The sequence below is a fragment of the Conger conger genome, chromosome 9, assembly GCF_963514075.1.
Source record: "Conger conger chromosome 9, fConCon1.1, whole genome shotgun sequence".
NCBI lineage: Eukaryota > Metazoa > Chordata > Actinopteri > Anguilliformes > Congridae > Conger > Conger conger.
In genome coordinates this window covers 31,159,365-31,171,071 of record NC_083768.1, presented here as the reverse complement: position 1 = coordinate 31,171,071, position 11,707 = coordinate 31,159,365, and the positions used below count along the sequence as shown (strand labels likewise).

Genomic DNA, 11,707 nt, shown 5'->3' with positions numbered 1-11,707 from the left:
AAGACACATAAATGTAAACATTAAAATACATATTAATTTAAATGATTTGACAGCAATGTGACAAACCATCAAGTGTTGTCCCAGCCACCATATCTATTTACAGTTCATAGAAAGGCATACTTCTTCACAGAAACAGCTTTTACCTTATGTTTGAACAGAGAAATCGGATGGACAGAATAAGTTGCCTTTCTAAAAACATATGATTTATTAAAATAATAAGAAAACAGTTCGGACTGATTACAATGGGGGAAAGACCCTTGAAAACTATTGGTGACCAATGAATGTCATTATGTCACTATGTCATCCTAAATATATATATATATATAAAAAAACACACAATCCATTCAGAAGCCGTTGTGTATGTTTCACCTCTACTCAAGAGATCTTTAACTGGGAAAACAAACACATCACTGGCAAACAAACTCCCATGAATCTTCTTGCTTACAGGAATTAACTGATTTTTATTATATAGCAGGAGTACTGTAATCATACTGAATGGAATTGATTGACAGCCATTGATAACCCACAGTTTAGCACTACAGGGAAAATCCACCAGCAACTATTATAAGATACTGGATATAGTAACCATGATGTAAGTGTAAAATTAATTGTGTTTAATTAAACATTCTGCCCTAACATTAAATAATAAATGTTAGACATTTTTGCAAAAGTAAATTAATACATAATTTTACAGAAATTTTTTAGACATTTATTTTTATTTATTTTTTAGAACAAAATATTATGCAAGTATATACAATATATATACACAGTGAGCTCCATTGGGACAAATCTTTTTTCTTGATTTGGCTCTGTACCCCCCAATTTAGCTCTTTTAATTAAATAATTGTGGCCAAAGTGCAGATTGTCAGTGTTTATTAAATGGAATTTTTTTTTTGACAAAGTCCCCCCATTTCTTGGCACTGTAGTGTTTGGGACAAATGGATTCACATGTGTTTCTGAATAGTCAGGTGTGTTCAATCTCTTCCTAGAGAACTTTCCATCTACAGTAATCTTACAGTAATCTTTATTCTCATGGGAATATTTTCTCACAGTTTTTAGCACCTGGTCTCTGTACTGATAATAGACCCACCTCAAAAAGAAAATGTTGCACATGCTGGTGGTTTAACAGTTACTCCATGCAGTATGGTAACAAAAGAGCAATTTCAAGGAAAGTGAAAAACAGACCACAAACTGGTTTGGTCCCAATCCAAGTGAAGTAATATCAGTTGATAGGAACACATGTACTTCCTTTCCATATTGTCTTCAGTCAACAGCCATCTCTGAAATCCATGGGAACATGGACAGAAAGCACTAAACAATATACAATCCACAGCATAGAAAGAAATGACAGAGAAAATGAAATGTTTATTCACACTTTTATGATATAAACTTTAGGCTTATAGCCTCCCCTCTAAGATGCATGGGTTACTTCTGCAAGTTGACTGATGACTAATGAAATATACTGTATACAAAGCAGCTTAATCTACAATGCTCTCATTACCAGAACCACATTGAAAAGAACCTAGAGCTTGGATGCTTCACTTTGTATCAGCATGGTTTTAGTTTCATTTTTTTAAATCACTGCTTCTATTATGTATTTACAGTTTTCCTTTCCATTTCAGATTAATTTCAGTTTAGATTTGTGAGTTTCTGTCCATTTTTATTTTAGTTTTAGGACACCCATTTCCATTTAGTTTTAGTGGGCTATTATTATTAGTTTTAGTTTTGATTTAATTTAATTTAATTTGCTTGCCCTAACCCCTCCCTTGAAGCATGAGTACTAGTGATTTTCTGTGCCTGTTAAAAAAACTAATTTAGTCTCAACTCATTTAACATGAATGGATTTATTTGACACCAAATGATTTAAAATAGCTACATCCTGTTTAGCTGACAGCAGCTGCATTGACCATTCAGAGGTGCGTTGTGGCGAACAGCTGTAATGAAAATAGAAAAGAACATTTATGTTCACCTCACACTGAGAAGATCCTCTCATCAGCTTGATGTCACAAAGTTTGCTCACAGTAAAGACTACATCAGTGCTAGTGGTGTATTCGAAATGTTTCCGAATGCTACTTTCTCTTTTCGGCAGGCAGGCAGGCAGGCAAACAATTCCAATTCCAAACAATTTTGAGTAATTTATCTCTGCTTCAGTAAACTGTAAAATTAAATTATATTATGAGACGATATGTTCATGAATCCAAAGAAAACACAAAACACTTAAACCCTTTAGCTCTCTGTCAGCCCTTCATGTGTATTTTACTAGTTATGGATGCAATCTTTTAACTTGTGGAAGAACCTGTGCACTTGTAGGTCGCTTTGGATTAAAAGTGTCTGCTAAATGATTAAAATGTCAAATGTAAATAGTGTCTTAAACATTTTCAATGCATTTACTACAGAGGGAAATCACAACGCAACACATACAACATAGCTTTTTGAAAGTGTGTTGAAACAGACACATACATGAACACACAACACAAATTCTGTATGCACTATGTCTTTGTGTAGCTGTACAGCAGTAGGTTTATATGGTTTATCATTCTTTTGGGGGCTCCTTAGTAATACAAACTTCCGTGCCTTTCTTTTATATATTATTAATAGTGTATTTGGTTAGGACAGTACTTTTCAGGTCACAGGTAATGAATGATACATCTCGGGAGGGTACATGCTTGAATTATGAGGCACTGCGGCTGAATGAGAGACTAGAAAGGTTACTTCTGAATATTGATTTGAAGACCAAATCAGTTCTGTTCCAATAACGAAGCCTCGCCTCACTACGCTCATAGTTATCACTCCCTGGGTAAAAATACTGTGGATACAGTGATTCAGAAAATTCAGATCCTTTTTGCACACTTTATTGTGTTATAACTATAATTTTAAATGGATAAAATTGCCATTTTTGCCCATCATTATACACTCAAAAACCCATAATGACAAACTGAAAATTTGTGCAAATTTATTACAGATCAAAAACTGAAATCTCTCATTTACATAAGTATTCAGACCATTTGCTGTGGCAAAAAACTGTGGTAAGGTGAATCCTATTTGCTTACCTGAGATGTGTTTCTTGGAGTGAATCTCCAAGTGAATCCCTCGTCTCTGTAGAGTTCCACAGTTCCTAAAGACATTTCATAATATTTGCAATGACAAGCATCTTTCTATGTCTCCTTTATTTGAATTATTTGTATGTGTTTAAACGGCATGCTTTAACACAAAAATGTTCATCTTCATCTCCAATCAGTATGCAGTCTTTGTTATTAGAACTTTGGACTTGTCTGTTTATGTGGACTGGCATTGCCCTTTTCCCATTTACTCTCAGACATACAGTACATGCTATATAAGTTAAGCATTTAGTTTAACTTTATCTGCATTTCTATATTTTTTTATATATTTTTATTGTCAAAGCAATCTGGTCTGCTTTTATTGCATGAAAAGTGCTCTACATAAATAAAGTTTATTATTCAAAGCACTTGATATTTGAGAGTCTTATTCCCATCTACTCAGCGTTGGGAACAGTGACTGCAAGAGCAACAGCAGAGGGGTCTCAAGATAAAGGCAAGAGCAGAAATACAAGCAGGATGAAAACAACCAGGCCTAAGAAGAAAGCAGGAAAGGGTGGCCAACGCAGGAAGCTTTAAACTTCCTCTCCAGTGTGTCATATTCTCTCAGATACTACTGACTGATATAATTTAACGTCATATAATATATTACCTGCACAGCCTGTTTTCAGTCATCCAAAGTCCTTCATTTTTGCTAGCAGGTGCATGTGAACGATCAGCTCAGGCTGTAATTTATCACGTTTAGAATTTTTCTAAACAGTTTGGCAAGATATACAGTATACAGTATGTGGTAAAATGTATTGCTTGAATTAAAAATATCCTGCAATCATAACTGCATGCCAGCAAACTTTCAGCAAGGTTTATACTTATTTGAATACATATATGATATAATATCCTAAATGAACACAGAATAATTTGTTAAACATGACCAAGTTGTTTGTCATGGATTGAAGAAATACATCTCCAAGCAAGCTATTTTGAGTATAGAGAACAGTCTATAAAAAATGTCAGTGGATTATCAAGTTCCTCTTTCATTCACTGGTATTCCACTATACTGTACTTCGTTGGATTAAATAGTAATTTTAGCATCTATAGGATTTTAGGCAAAAGACAAATATTTAATTACTTGTAATGAACCTAAACTAAACTTTATAGCTTTCAAAATGTTTTACATGAGGAATACTGTACAATGGTTGTTTACGCAATATACACGCGCAACTATATTTCACAGAATAGAAAACAAGTGGAACAGACCATGTGGGGAGCCAGCTCTCAACCCATATACAAGCCCCTCAGTGCGTTTGTATTTACTGCCATGGCACTCACTGAAGCATGAGTCAGGCTCTTCCTGTAACCCCCTCTCTCGTCACCTCTGAGGCACAATGCTTTTGTAAGCCTTCAACCAGGCTTACTGATCAGTTTAAAGAAACTCAGTGTGTGTTTACATTTACATTTACATTTTAGTCATTTGGCAGACGCTTTTAATCCAAAGCGACTTACAGGTGCATAGGTTCTACCACAAGTCAAAGCATCACAGAACTAGAAAAATACACCTGGACTGCTGTTCTAAACATATAGTCGTCATCATAAGTGCAAATTTTTTTTTTTTTTTTTTTTTTTTTTTTTTTGGGGGGGGGGGGGGTTAGACAGGGATAGGGGTATCAGAAGGGGGGGGCGGGGTAAATCAGGAGGGGGGACTAAGGTAGAGTTTGAACAGGTGTGTTTTGAGTCTGCGTCGAAATAGGGGGAGGGATTCTACTGTCCTGACAGTGGTAGGCAAGTCATTCCACCACTGAGGAACCAGAACGGAAAACAGGCGTGACGGTGCAGCTCGACCGCCAGGTGCCCGTAGAGAGGGAATCGTAAGGCGACCAGAGCTGGCAGACCGGAGTGGTCTAGCTGGGGAGTAGGGAGTGATCAGGGATTGTATGTAATGTGGGGCAGTCCCCTTAGCAGCCTGAAATGCCAACACTAGGGCCTTGAATCGGATGCGTGCGGCAATAGGAAGCCAGTGGAGGCCAATGAGAAGCGGGGTGACATGAGCCGACCTGGGCTGACTGGTGATCAAGCGGGCTGCAGCATTCTGGACCAGCTGGAGGGGCTTGATGGCGCACGCTGGGAGACCGGCTAGGAGGGAGTTGCAGTAATCCAGGCGGGAAATGACGAGCGCCTGGACTAGGAGCTGGGTGGCTTTCTCCGTCAGGAGATGACGGATGCGGCGTATATTAAACAGAAAGAACCTGCAGGTTCTGGCAGTGGAGGATACTTGTGGAGCCAGGGAGAGGCAGTTATCAAGAGTCACCCCAAGATTCTTTGCCGTACGGGAGGAGGAAACTACAAAGTCCTCCACAGTCAGTGAGAGGTCGATTGACGGAGAGGACTTAGCAGGGATGTAGAGAAGCTCAGTTTTGGCAAGGTTGAGCTTCAGGTGATGGGAAGTCATCCATGCAGAGATATCAGCCAAGCAGGCAGAGATCTGTGTGGTGATTTGGGTGTCAGGGGGGAAGGAAATGAAGAGTTGGGTGTCATCAGCGTAGGAGTGATAAGAGAAGCCGTGGGAAGAGATAACAGAACCAAGAGACATGGTGTATAGCGAGAAGAGGAGAGGCCCAAGAACCGAGCCCTGCGGGACTCCAGTTCGTAGGGGTTGAGGGTCGGAGAGTGCGCCCCTCCAAGTCACCTGGTAGGAGCGACCAGAGAGGTAGGAGGAAAACCAAGCGAGAGCAGAACCTGTGACACCCATCCCAGCCAGCGATGAGAGCAGAATCTCATGGTTGACTGTATCGAAGGCGGCCGACAGGTCGAGGAAGATGAGGACAGAGGAGAGGGATTTTGCTTTAGCAGAGTGGAGTGCCTCAGTGACCGCGAGCAGGGCGGTTTCAGTGGAGTGGCCACTCTTGAAGCCAGACTGGTTGGGGTCATGGAGATTGTTGTGGAGAAGATAGGTGGACAGTTGGGAGCAGACCGCCCATTCCAGGGTTTTAGCGAGAAAGGGAAGAAGAGAGACAGGCCGGTAGTTGTTCAGGGCAGAGAGATCGAGAGTAGGTTTTTTGAGGAGGGGAGTGACTCTGGCCCTCTTCAGGGAAGAGGGCATGGTGCTGGAAGAGAGGGAGGTGTTGATTAGAGAGGAGAGAAAAGGGAGAATGTCCTCAGATATAGATTGTAGGAGGGGAGAGGGGATGGGGTCCAGAGGACAGGTGGTTGGGCGGTGGGAAGTAAGGAGTTTCAGCGTGTCGGCGTCAGAGAGGGGAGAAAAGGAGGTTAGGGAGTTGGGGAGGGTAGGAGGGTCAGCAGGGGTGGAGGGTTGGGAGAAGGAATTGCGAATAGCATCGACCTTCTTTTCAAAGAAGGAGACAAAGTCATCAGGTGTGAGTGATGAGGGGGGTGGGGGGGGAGGGGGGGCCAGAAGAGAGGAGAAAGTTGAAAACAGTTTGCGGGGATTAGAGGCGGCCGCGTTAATTTTCGAGTGAAAGAAGGAAGATTTAGCTAGAGAGACAGAGGAATGGAAAGATGATAAGATGGCATGGAAGGAAGCCATATCACTGGGGAGACAGGACCTTTTCCATTTTCTCTCCGCCGCCCGCAGTTCGGTTCGGACAGCTCGTAGAGCATCAGAAAGCCAGGGACTGGGGGGGGAGGCCCGAGCTAGTTTGGTGGTGAGGGGACACAGAGAGTCAAAGGAAGATGAGAGGGAGGACATGAGAGTTGTAGCCGCATCATCGGTAGACAGTCGAGAGAAAGACTCCGCAGATGGTAGGGAGGAGAGGATTGTAGATGAGAGGGTGGAGGAAGACAGGTGGCGTAGGTTCCGTCGACAGGTGACAGTGGATGGTGGGAGAGATGGATGGGTGTTAGAGGAGAGTGGAAGAGAGAAAGAGATGAAGGAGTGGTCAGATATATGGAGTGGTGTTACAGAGAGGTTGGTTGTTGTACAGCTCCTTGTGAAGATGAGGTCAAGAAGGTTGCCTGCTTTGTGGGTGGGAGGGGAAAGAGTGAGGGTAAGGTCAAAGACATGTGTTACAGAGGAAACACTTTTAGATGGTGTGAGGAATAACAGCCATTTGACAGACCCAGTAAAATAAACAGTGTGGCTGTTGACTCATTTGTTTTCATGAAATACGTTTTCTAGAGAATCTAGATAAATTATCTTTATGGACATCAGCAAGTTTCTGATGCAAGATAACAAGCAGATCATTTGATGGAGGAGAAAATGATCTTAAACGGCAAAAGATCTATGCGCATTGCAGTCAACTCATCAATCGAGACAGTTTCATGTCTGAACTATTTGCAGATAGAATTTCCAAACATTGTGAAGCTTGCTGAATGAATCAGGATTCAAAGCCTGCTGAATTCAAGTGGATAAATTGTGGTATAAATGACTGTCAACATTAGAAATGATTTATTTTATGGAATCACAGCAAGCAGATCTAAGTTGATGTGTATACTGGAAGCATCAAATTAAGATTTCCAGCTGTAGCTGTAGGGGTTATATCTACAATATATTTTTGTATATTTGTTATGAGTGTTGGTGTTATGACAACATTTACTTCAATCGTCAAATAAAATGAACATCCTTGCCATTAGAGGGAGCCATTCCTATTGTGGCCTTTGAAAACAACATCTGAGGTTAAAGTTCACGATGCCCTTCTCAGATTCAAAGATGGCGAAAATTCAGCGTGGGAATTCAGGCGCCCCAAATGGTAAACAAAAAAGTAAGAAAATGGCAGAAAATACACATTTAGGAATCGCTTCCAGTGAAGAGGATGACGATGAGGCTCCCGAAGAGGTGACATTCGAAGATTCTAAAGCGGCGGCATTACGGAGTATGAGAGAAGCCATTGATACAGCAAGAAGGTGGCTGCAGTAATAACTTGAGTTGGCTAGCATCTTATAAGTCACATTTGTTTTCCGATACGATAGTTGGCTAGGTGGCAACTATTATTAATCGATATTTTATTTGCAGAGAAAAAGAATTACTGAAGGAAAAGCGAAGAAAGAGGCAGGAACTGTTCCAGGAACAAAAGGTACGATTTATTAGCCGGTGTTAGTAGTTTCATTAATCTTGAATGATCAAAACATTTACCCATACACGTGCACGGACGAAATGCTGCAGTTGAGTATAACCTTTAGTCATTTTTATTTTATTTTTTAAATAAATGTTCGTAGTGCAAATGAGTGCTAATATAATTTGGAATGCGATTTCAGTCACAAGATCTTAGGACGTTGTAACCTGTAAGATTGCACTTTTGATCTATGATTGCCTCTGTCCTCCAGTATGAATGAAATCTAGAAGTATGCCAATAATATCCCATCTGACCAGCAAAAAAATATTGTCATTATTTTTGTCTAATTCTAACAGAAAAGAAAGCTTCTCCCTGATGACATCCTGGAGGAAATAGACTCTACTGTACCAAAGTACGTGTCCCGGAATGCTCATCTGGTAGAGGGACATACAAATGTAGTTTAATTAGTTTCACGATGATCTAAAATAATTGTTGATTTCTGTCCTGTTCTTTTCAGGAAGCCCAAGGTATCCAAACCTCAAGGTATGATATTTAACCACAACCCAGTTCACAAATACCCCACATGGACATACTACAACAAATATTTCCAAGTCTGTTGACAGCCCTTGTGATCAGTCTAAAAACCATCTGCTGAAACTGTGTCTCTGTTTTCTAGTTGAAAAAGCAGGTGATAGAGAGGAGGGGAGCTCCTCTGGAGTTGAGGAGAGCGAGGGATCAGATGCAGATGAGGTAGAACAAAAGGGGGAGGAGGAGAAGAAGGAGAAGAAGAAGAAGAAGAGGCGAAAGAGACGGAGGTAAGGTCATGGCTTGCTTTAGAGATTTGCCAGAACAGCAGGATTTGGTACAGGGCTCTCCTGTGTTTCAATCGTGTATCATCTGTGTCTGTCGAGCCTCTTTACAACAGTACTTAGGAATGCCTATCTTCCATGCTGTACTACAGGAGTGGGGGAGTAAAATGTATCAATTCTTTCTTGATGTATATTGTACTTGTATATGGAATTCTGTATCGAATTATATTCTATTATACTAGATGCACCCTTTCCAGTGGTGTCTCAGATACATAAACAGACTTTAGAACTCCCAGTTGTCTGTAATAGCTATGTGTTTTATAGCCCTCTAGTGTACATTAAAGAATACACCAGTATTTTGAGCATAAATATTGAACTTCTGTTTCCCACCCTTCAGTTTGAAGGGGAACTGTAGCGTTATGAGACTGAAGGACCAGTCTCTATCCAGCAAGCAGCAGCAGAGCGCCCTCGATTTCATCCAGTCCCGTCTGTACGGCCCGGGAGCCAACAGAACCACAGGTGAGAACCAGAGCCCTAGGAGAAACCCATACACCAATCACATACATTCCCTCCGATTGCTTAATTGCTGGGTGAACTGATGCAGGACCAAGGAGCCGGCTATCACCTCGCACCTCATGAAAGGCCTGGGAAGTTGTAGGTGTGCATTTAAGCTGCTAGTCCTTAGTGGCTGTAGTGACTGGGCAAGGTGCTCTAAGCAGGGGCAAGTTTGAAGATCTGTTCCTTTAGATGTTGCCTACTGTAAACATCTAGAAAAGTTAGTATGTAATTAATATTGTCTTCCCGTTGGATGAGAGCATCCTACATGATTCCAATTATGTTGTCTAGCCACATTTCATTCGTCTGGTTTATTGCATATTTATTTGTTGTCTTGCTCTCAGTAAATCAGCTCCTTTCACTGGAAAACAAGAGGGCCTTGAACAAAAGCGCAGCCGTGCAGTTTGTGGACAAGCAGTGGGGTGAGTGGATGAATCGTGGGTGAACGGGATGCCTGTAGAACATGGTCAGGTCCGCACGACAGCCATTTCTGATACTCTATGATGGTAATCATGCAAAACACATGTAGTGCCTAATAATAACAATTAAAGAGTCTGTTATAATTCAGGGGTTGCAGTTGGAACAAAAACTAGCAAACACAAGGACTGAGTTGCAGAACCCTTGATTAAATGAATGTCAGTACAGAGAATACTTTGCAGATCCACTTTTCAGATCCAGAGTTTTAAGGCATGTGGATCCACTGCTGTGGCACAGGCATCAATAAGAGAATGGAGTATCAAAGTCATTTAAAGATCACTGAGTACACATTGAAGTTTGAACAGCCCTAAAGCCCTGTTCCTCAAATCATGGGGGTTGAGAACTGCTAGTTTTCCACAGGGTTGGGAACCATTGCCCTAAAGCAGGGGTGTCAAACTGAATTCCCAGGGGGCCACAGTGTTTGGGGTGTCCTTTCAATCAGCTGTCAATTAAGGCCTCCAGAACAAGGAGTGTCGAGCCAATCAATGACTTAAATGCACCACAGGTTCTGAGAACAACCCGAAAACCAGCAGACACTGCGGCCCTCCAGGACTGGAGTTTGACACCTGTGCCCTAAAGAGATCCACGTTACCATTTCTCCAAGAGCACCTGGAAATATATTTGAGGGGTCTGTGTGGTTGATTAAATGAATGGAATAGAAACATCAATGTTTTACAAGGAAATGGCCATTAAATGAGATGTCGATAATAGAAAATTGATGTAGCGATGCAGATCATTGTGCACAGTTCTCCTGTGTTCTGATGCTGCTCTTGCCTGCTCCTCCAGGTGCAGAGAAGAAAGAGGAGGCAGAGAAGTTCAAAAAGAGGTGGAAGAACAAGCAGGGGGTGGGGCAGAGCTGAGGGCAGGGCCACGGCCACTGCAGGAATGACCAATCAGATCAAACTGCAGCTATGTTCCAAAATGGACCAATAAGACCATGCAGTTAAACTATTGGAGAGATTTTTCTGTTCCTTTTTTTGTTTTGTTTTGTTTTGTAAAGCATAAATTAAGTTTTCCTCAAACCATGTTTTGTACTATAACAGGGTTTTTGAAGAGGTGTCATTTAGTTTCGTACAGATTTCCTTTACATGCTGAATAAAATTTGTGCGCGCACTAATCATAATGACTAGAATCTGATCATTATCTGTTTACGTTGCTTTAGTCAAATGAACACTGGCTATTGCCCTCTGCCATAATGGTGACATTGGCCTATGATGTTTGGTGTTACTCTAGAATCTAAGCCCTTGATCCAGTGAGTGAAAAGATTTCCTTGAATAACTTGTTTGAGACCACCTCTGGTGTAATCTTGCTCAGCAGTTTTGCAGCAATGGAATATTTAACTGCACAGCCATAATTTGCAGCATCCAGTGAAACTCATGGTTCCGTTGATGCAATAGCTCAGAACTCCAGGCTGGCAACCAAGTTTCTGGCTGACTGAACTTGCATTATGTTTGTACTATGAACTTAAAGGGTAATGAAACTATATATTTTTTAAAACCTGTAAACATGTTTGTATGCCTTTATAGTGAAACGGTAATCAATGCCATTATTTCAACATTATGACACTACTACATGTAGATGTCAGTCATAATATCCAGTAAAACAAATCCATAATATCCAGTAAGCACACAGATTTTACATGAATTGCTCATTTTCAAAGTCAGACAGCTAGCTGTTACCGACCAATACAAGGAACACTGCCAGCTCCCGATTGGTTAGAGAATACTTCATGCAAATGAGACACACCTAGTACACCCACCCCAGAATGCATTTTTTCTAAATTGTGTAGAATCTATGAAATTGCACT

General features: G+C 41.0%; 1 protein-coding gene across 2 annotated transcripts; it reads left to right on the top strand.

Annotated features, from left to right (window-relative positions):
• Positions 1-7,668: 7,668 nt before the first annotated feature.
• On the top strand, positions 7,669-11,023 carry LOC133136724 (nucleolar protein 7-like). Of its 2 annotated transcripts, none has more exons than XM_061254390.1 (8): positions 7,669-7,910; positions 8,020-8,080; positions 8,416-8,471; positions 8,577-8,602; positions 8,736-8,874; positions 9,266-9,387; positions 9,768-9,845; positions 10,687-11,023. In XM_061254390.1, the coding sequence occupies exons 1-8, from the start codon at positions 7,696-7,698 to the stop codon at positions 10,758-10,760; spliced, it is 771 nt and encodes a 256-aa protein (XP_061110374.1). In that variant the 5' UTR covers positions 7,669-7,695; the 3' UTR covers positions 10,761-11,023. The 2 variants fall into 2 exon arrangements, with proteins under 2 accessions (XP_061110374.1, XP_061110373.1); XM_061254389.1 differs by having other exon boundaries at positions 8,413-8,471.
• The last annotated feature ends 684 nt before the right edge of the window (positions 11,024-11,707 follow it).

What these genes read in the sequence shown, in the direction of transcription:
- LOC133136724 (XM_061254389.1), top strand. Translation starts at nt 7,696, where the DNA reads ATGCCCTTCTCAGATTCAAAGATGGCGAAAATTCAGCGTGGGAATTCA. An exon ending in ATAGACTCTACTGTACCAAA is followed by an intron (nt 8,472 to 8,576) that starts GTACGTGTCCCG and finishes TGTTCTTTTCAG; the next exon opens with GAAGCCCAAGGTATCCAAAC. An exon ending in CAAGGTATCCAAACCTCAAG is followed by an intron (nt 8,603 to 8,735) that starts GTATGATATTTA and finishes TCTGTTTTCTAG; the next exon opens with TTGAAAAAGCAGGTGATAGA.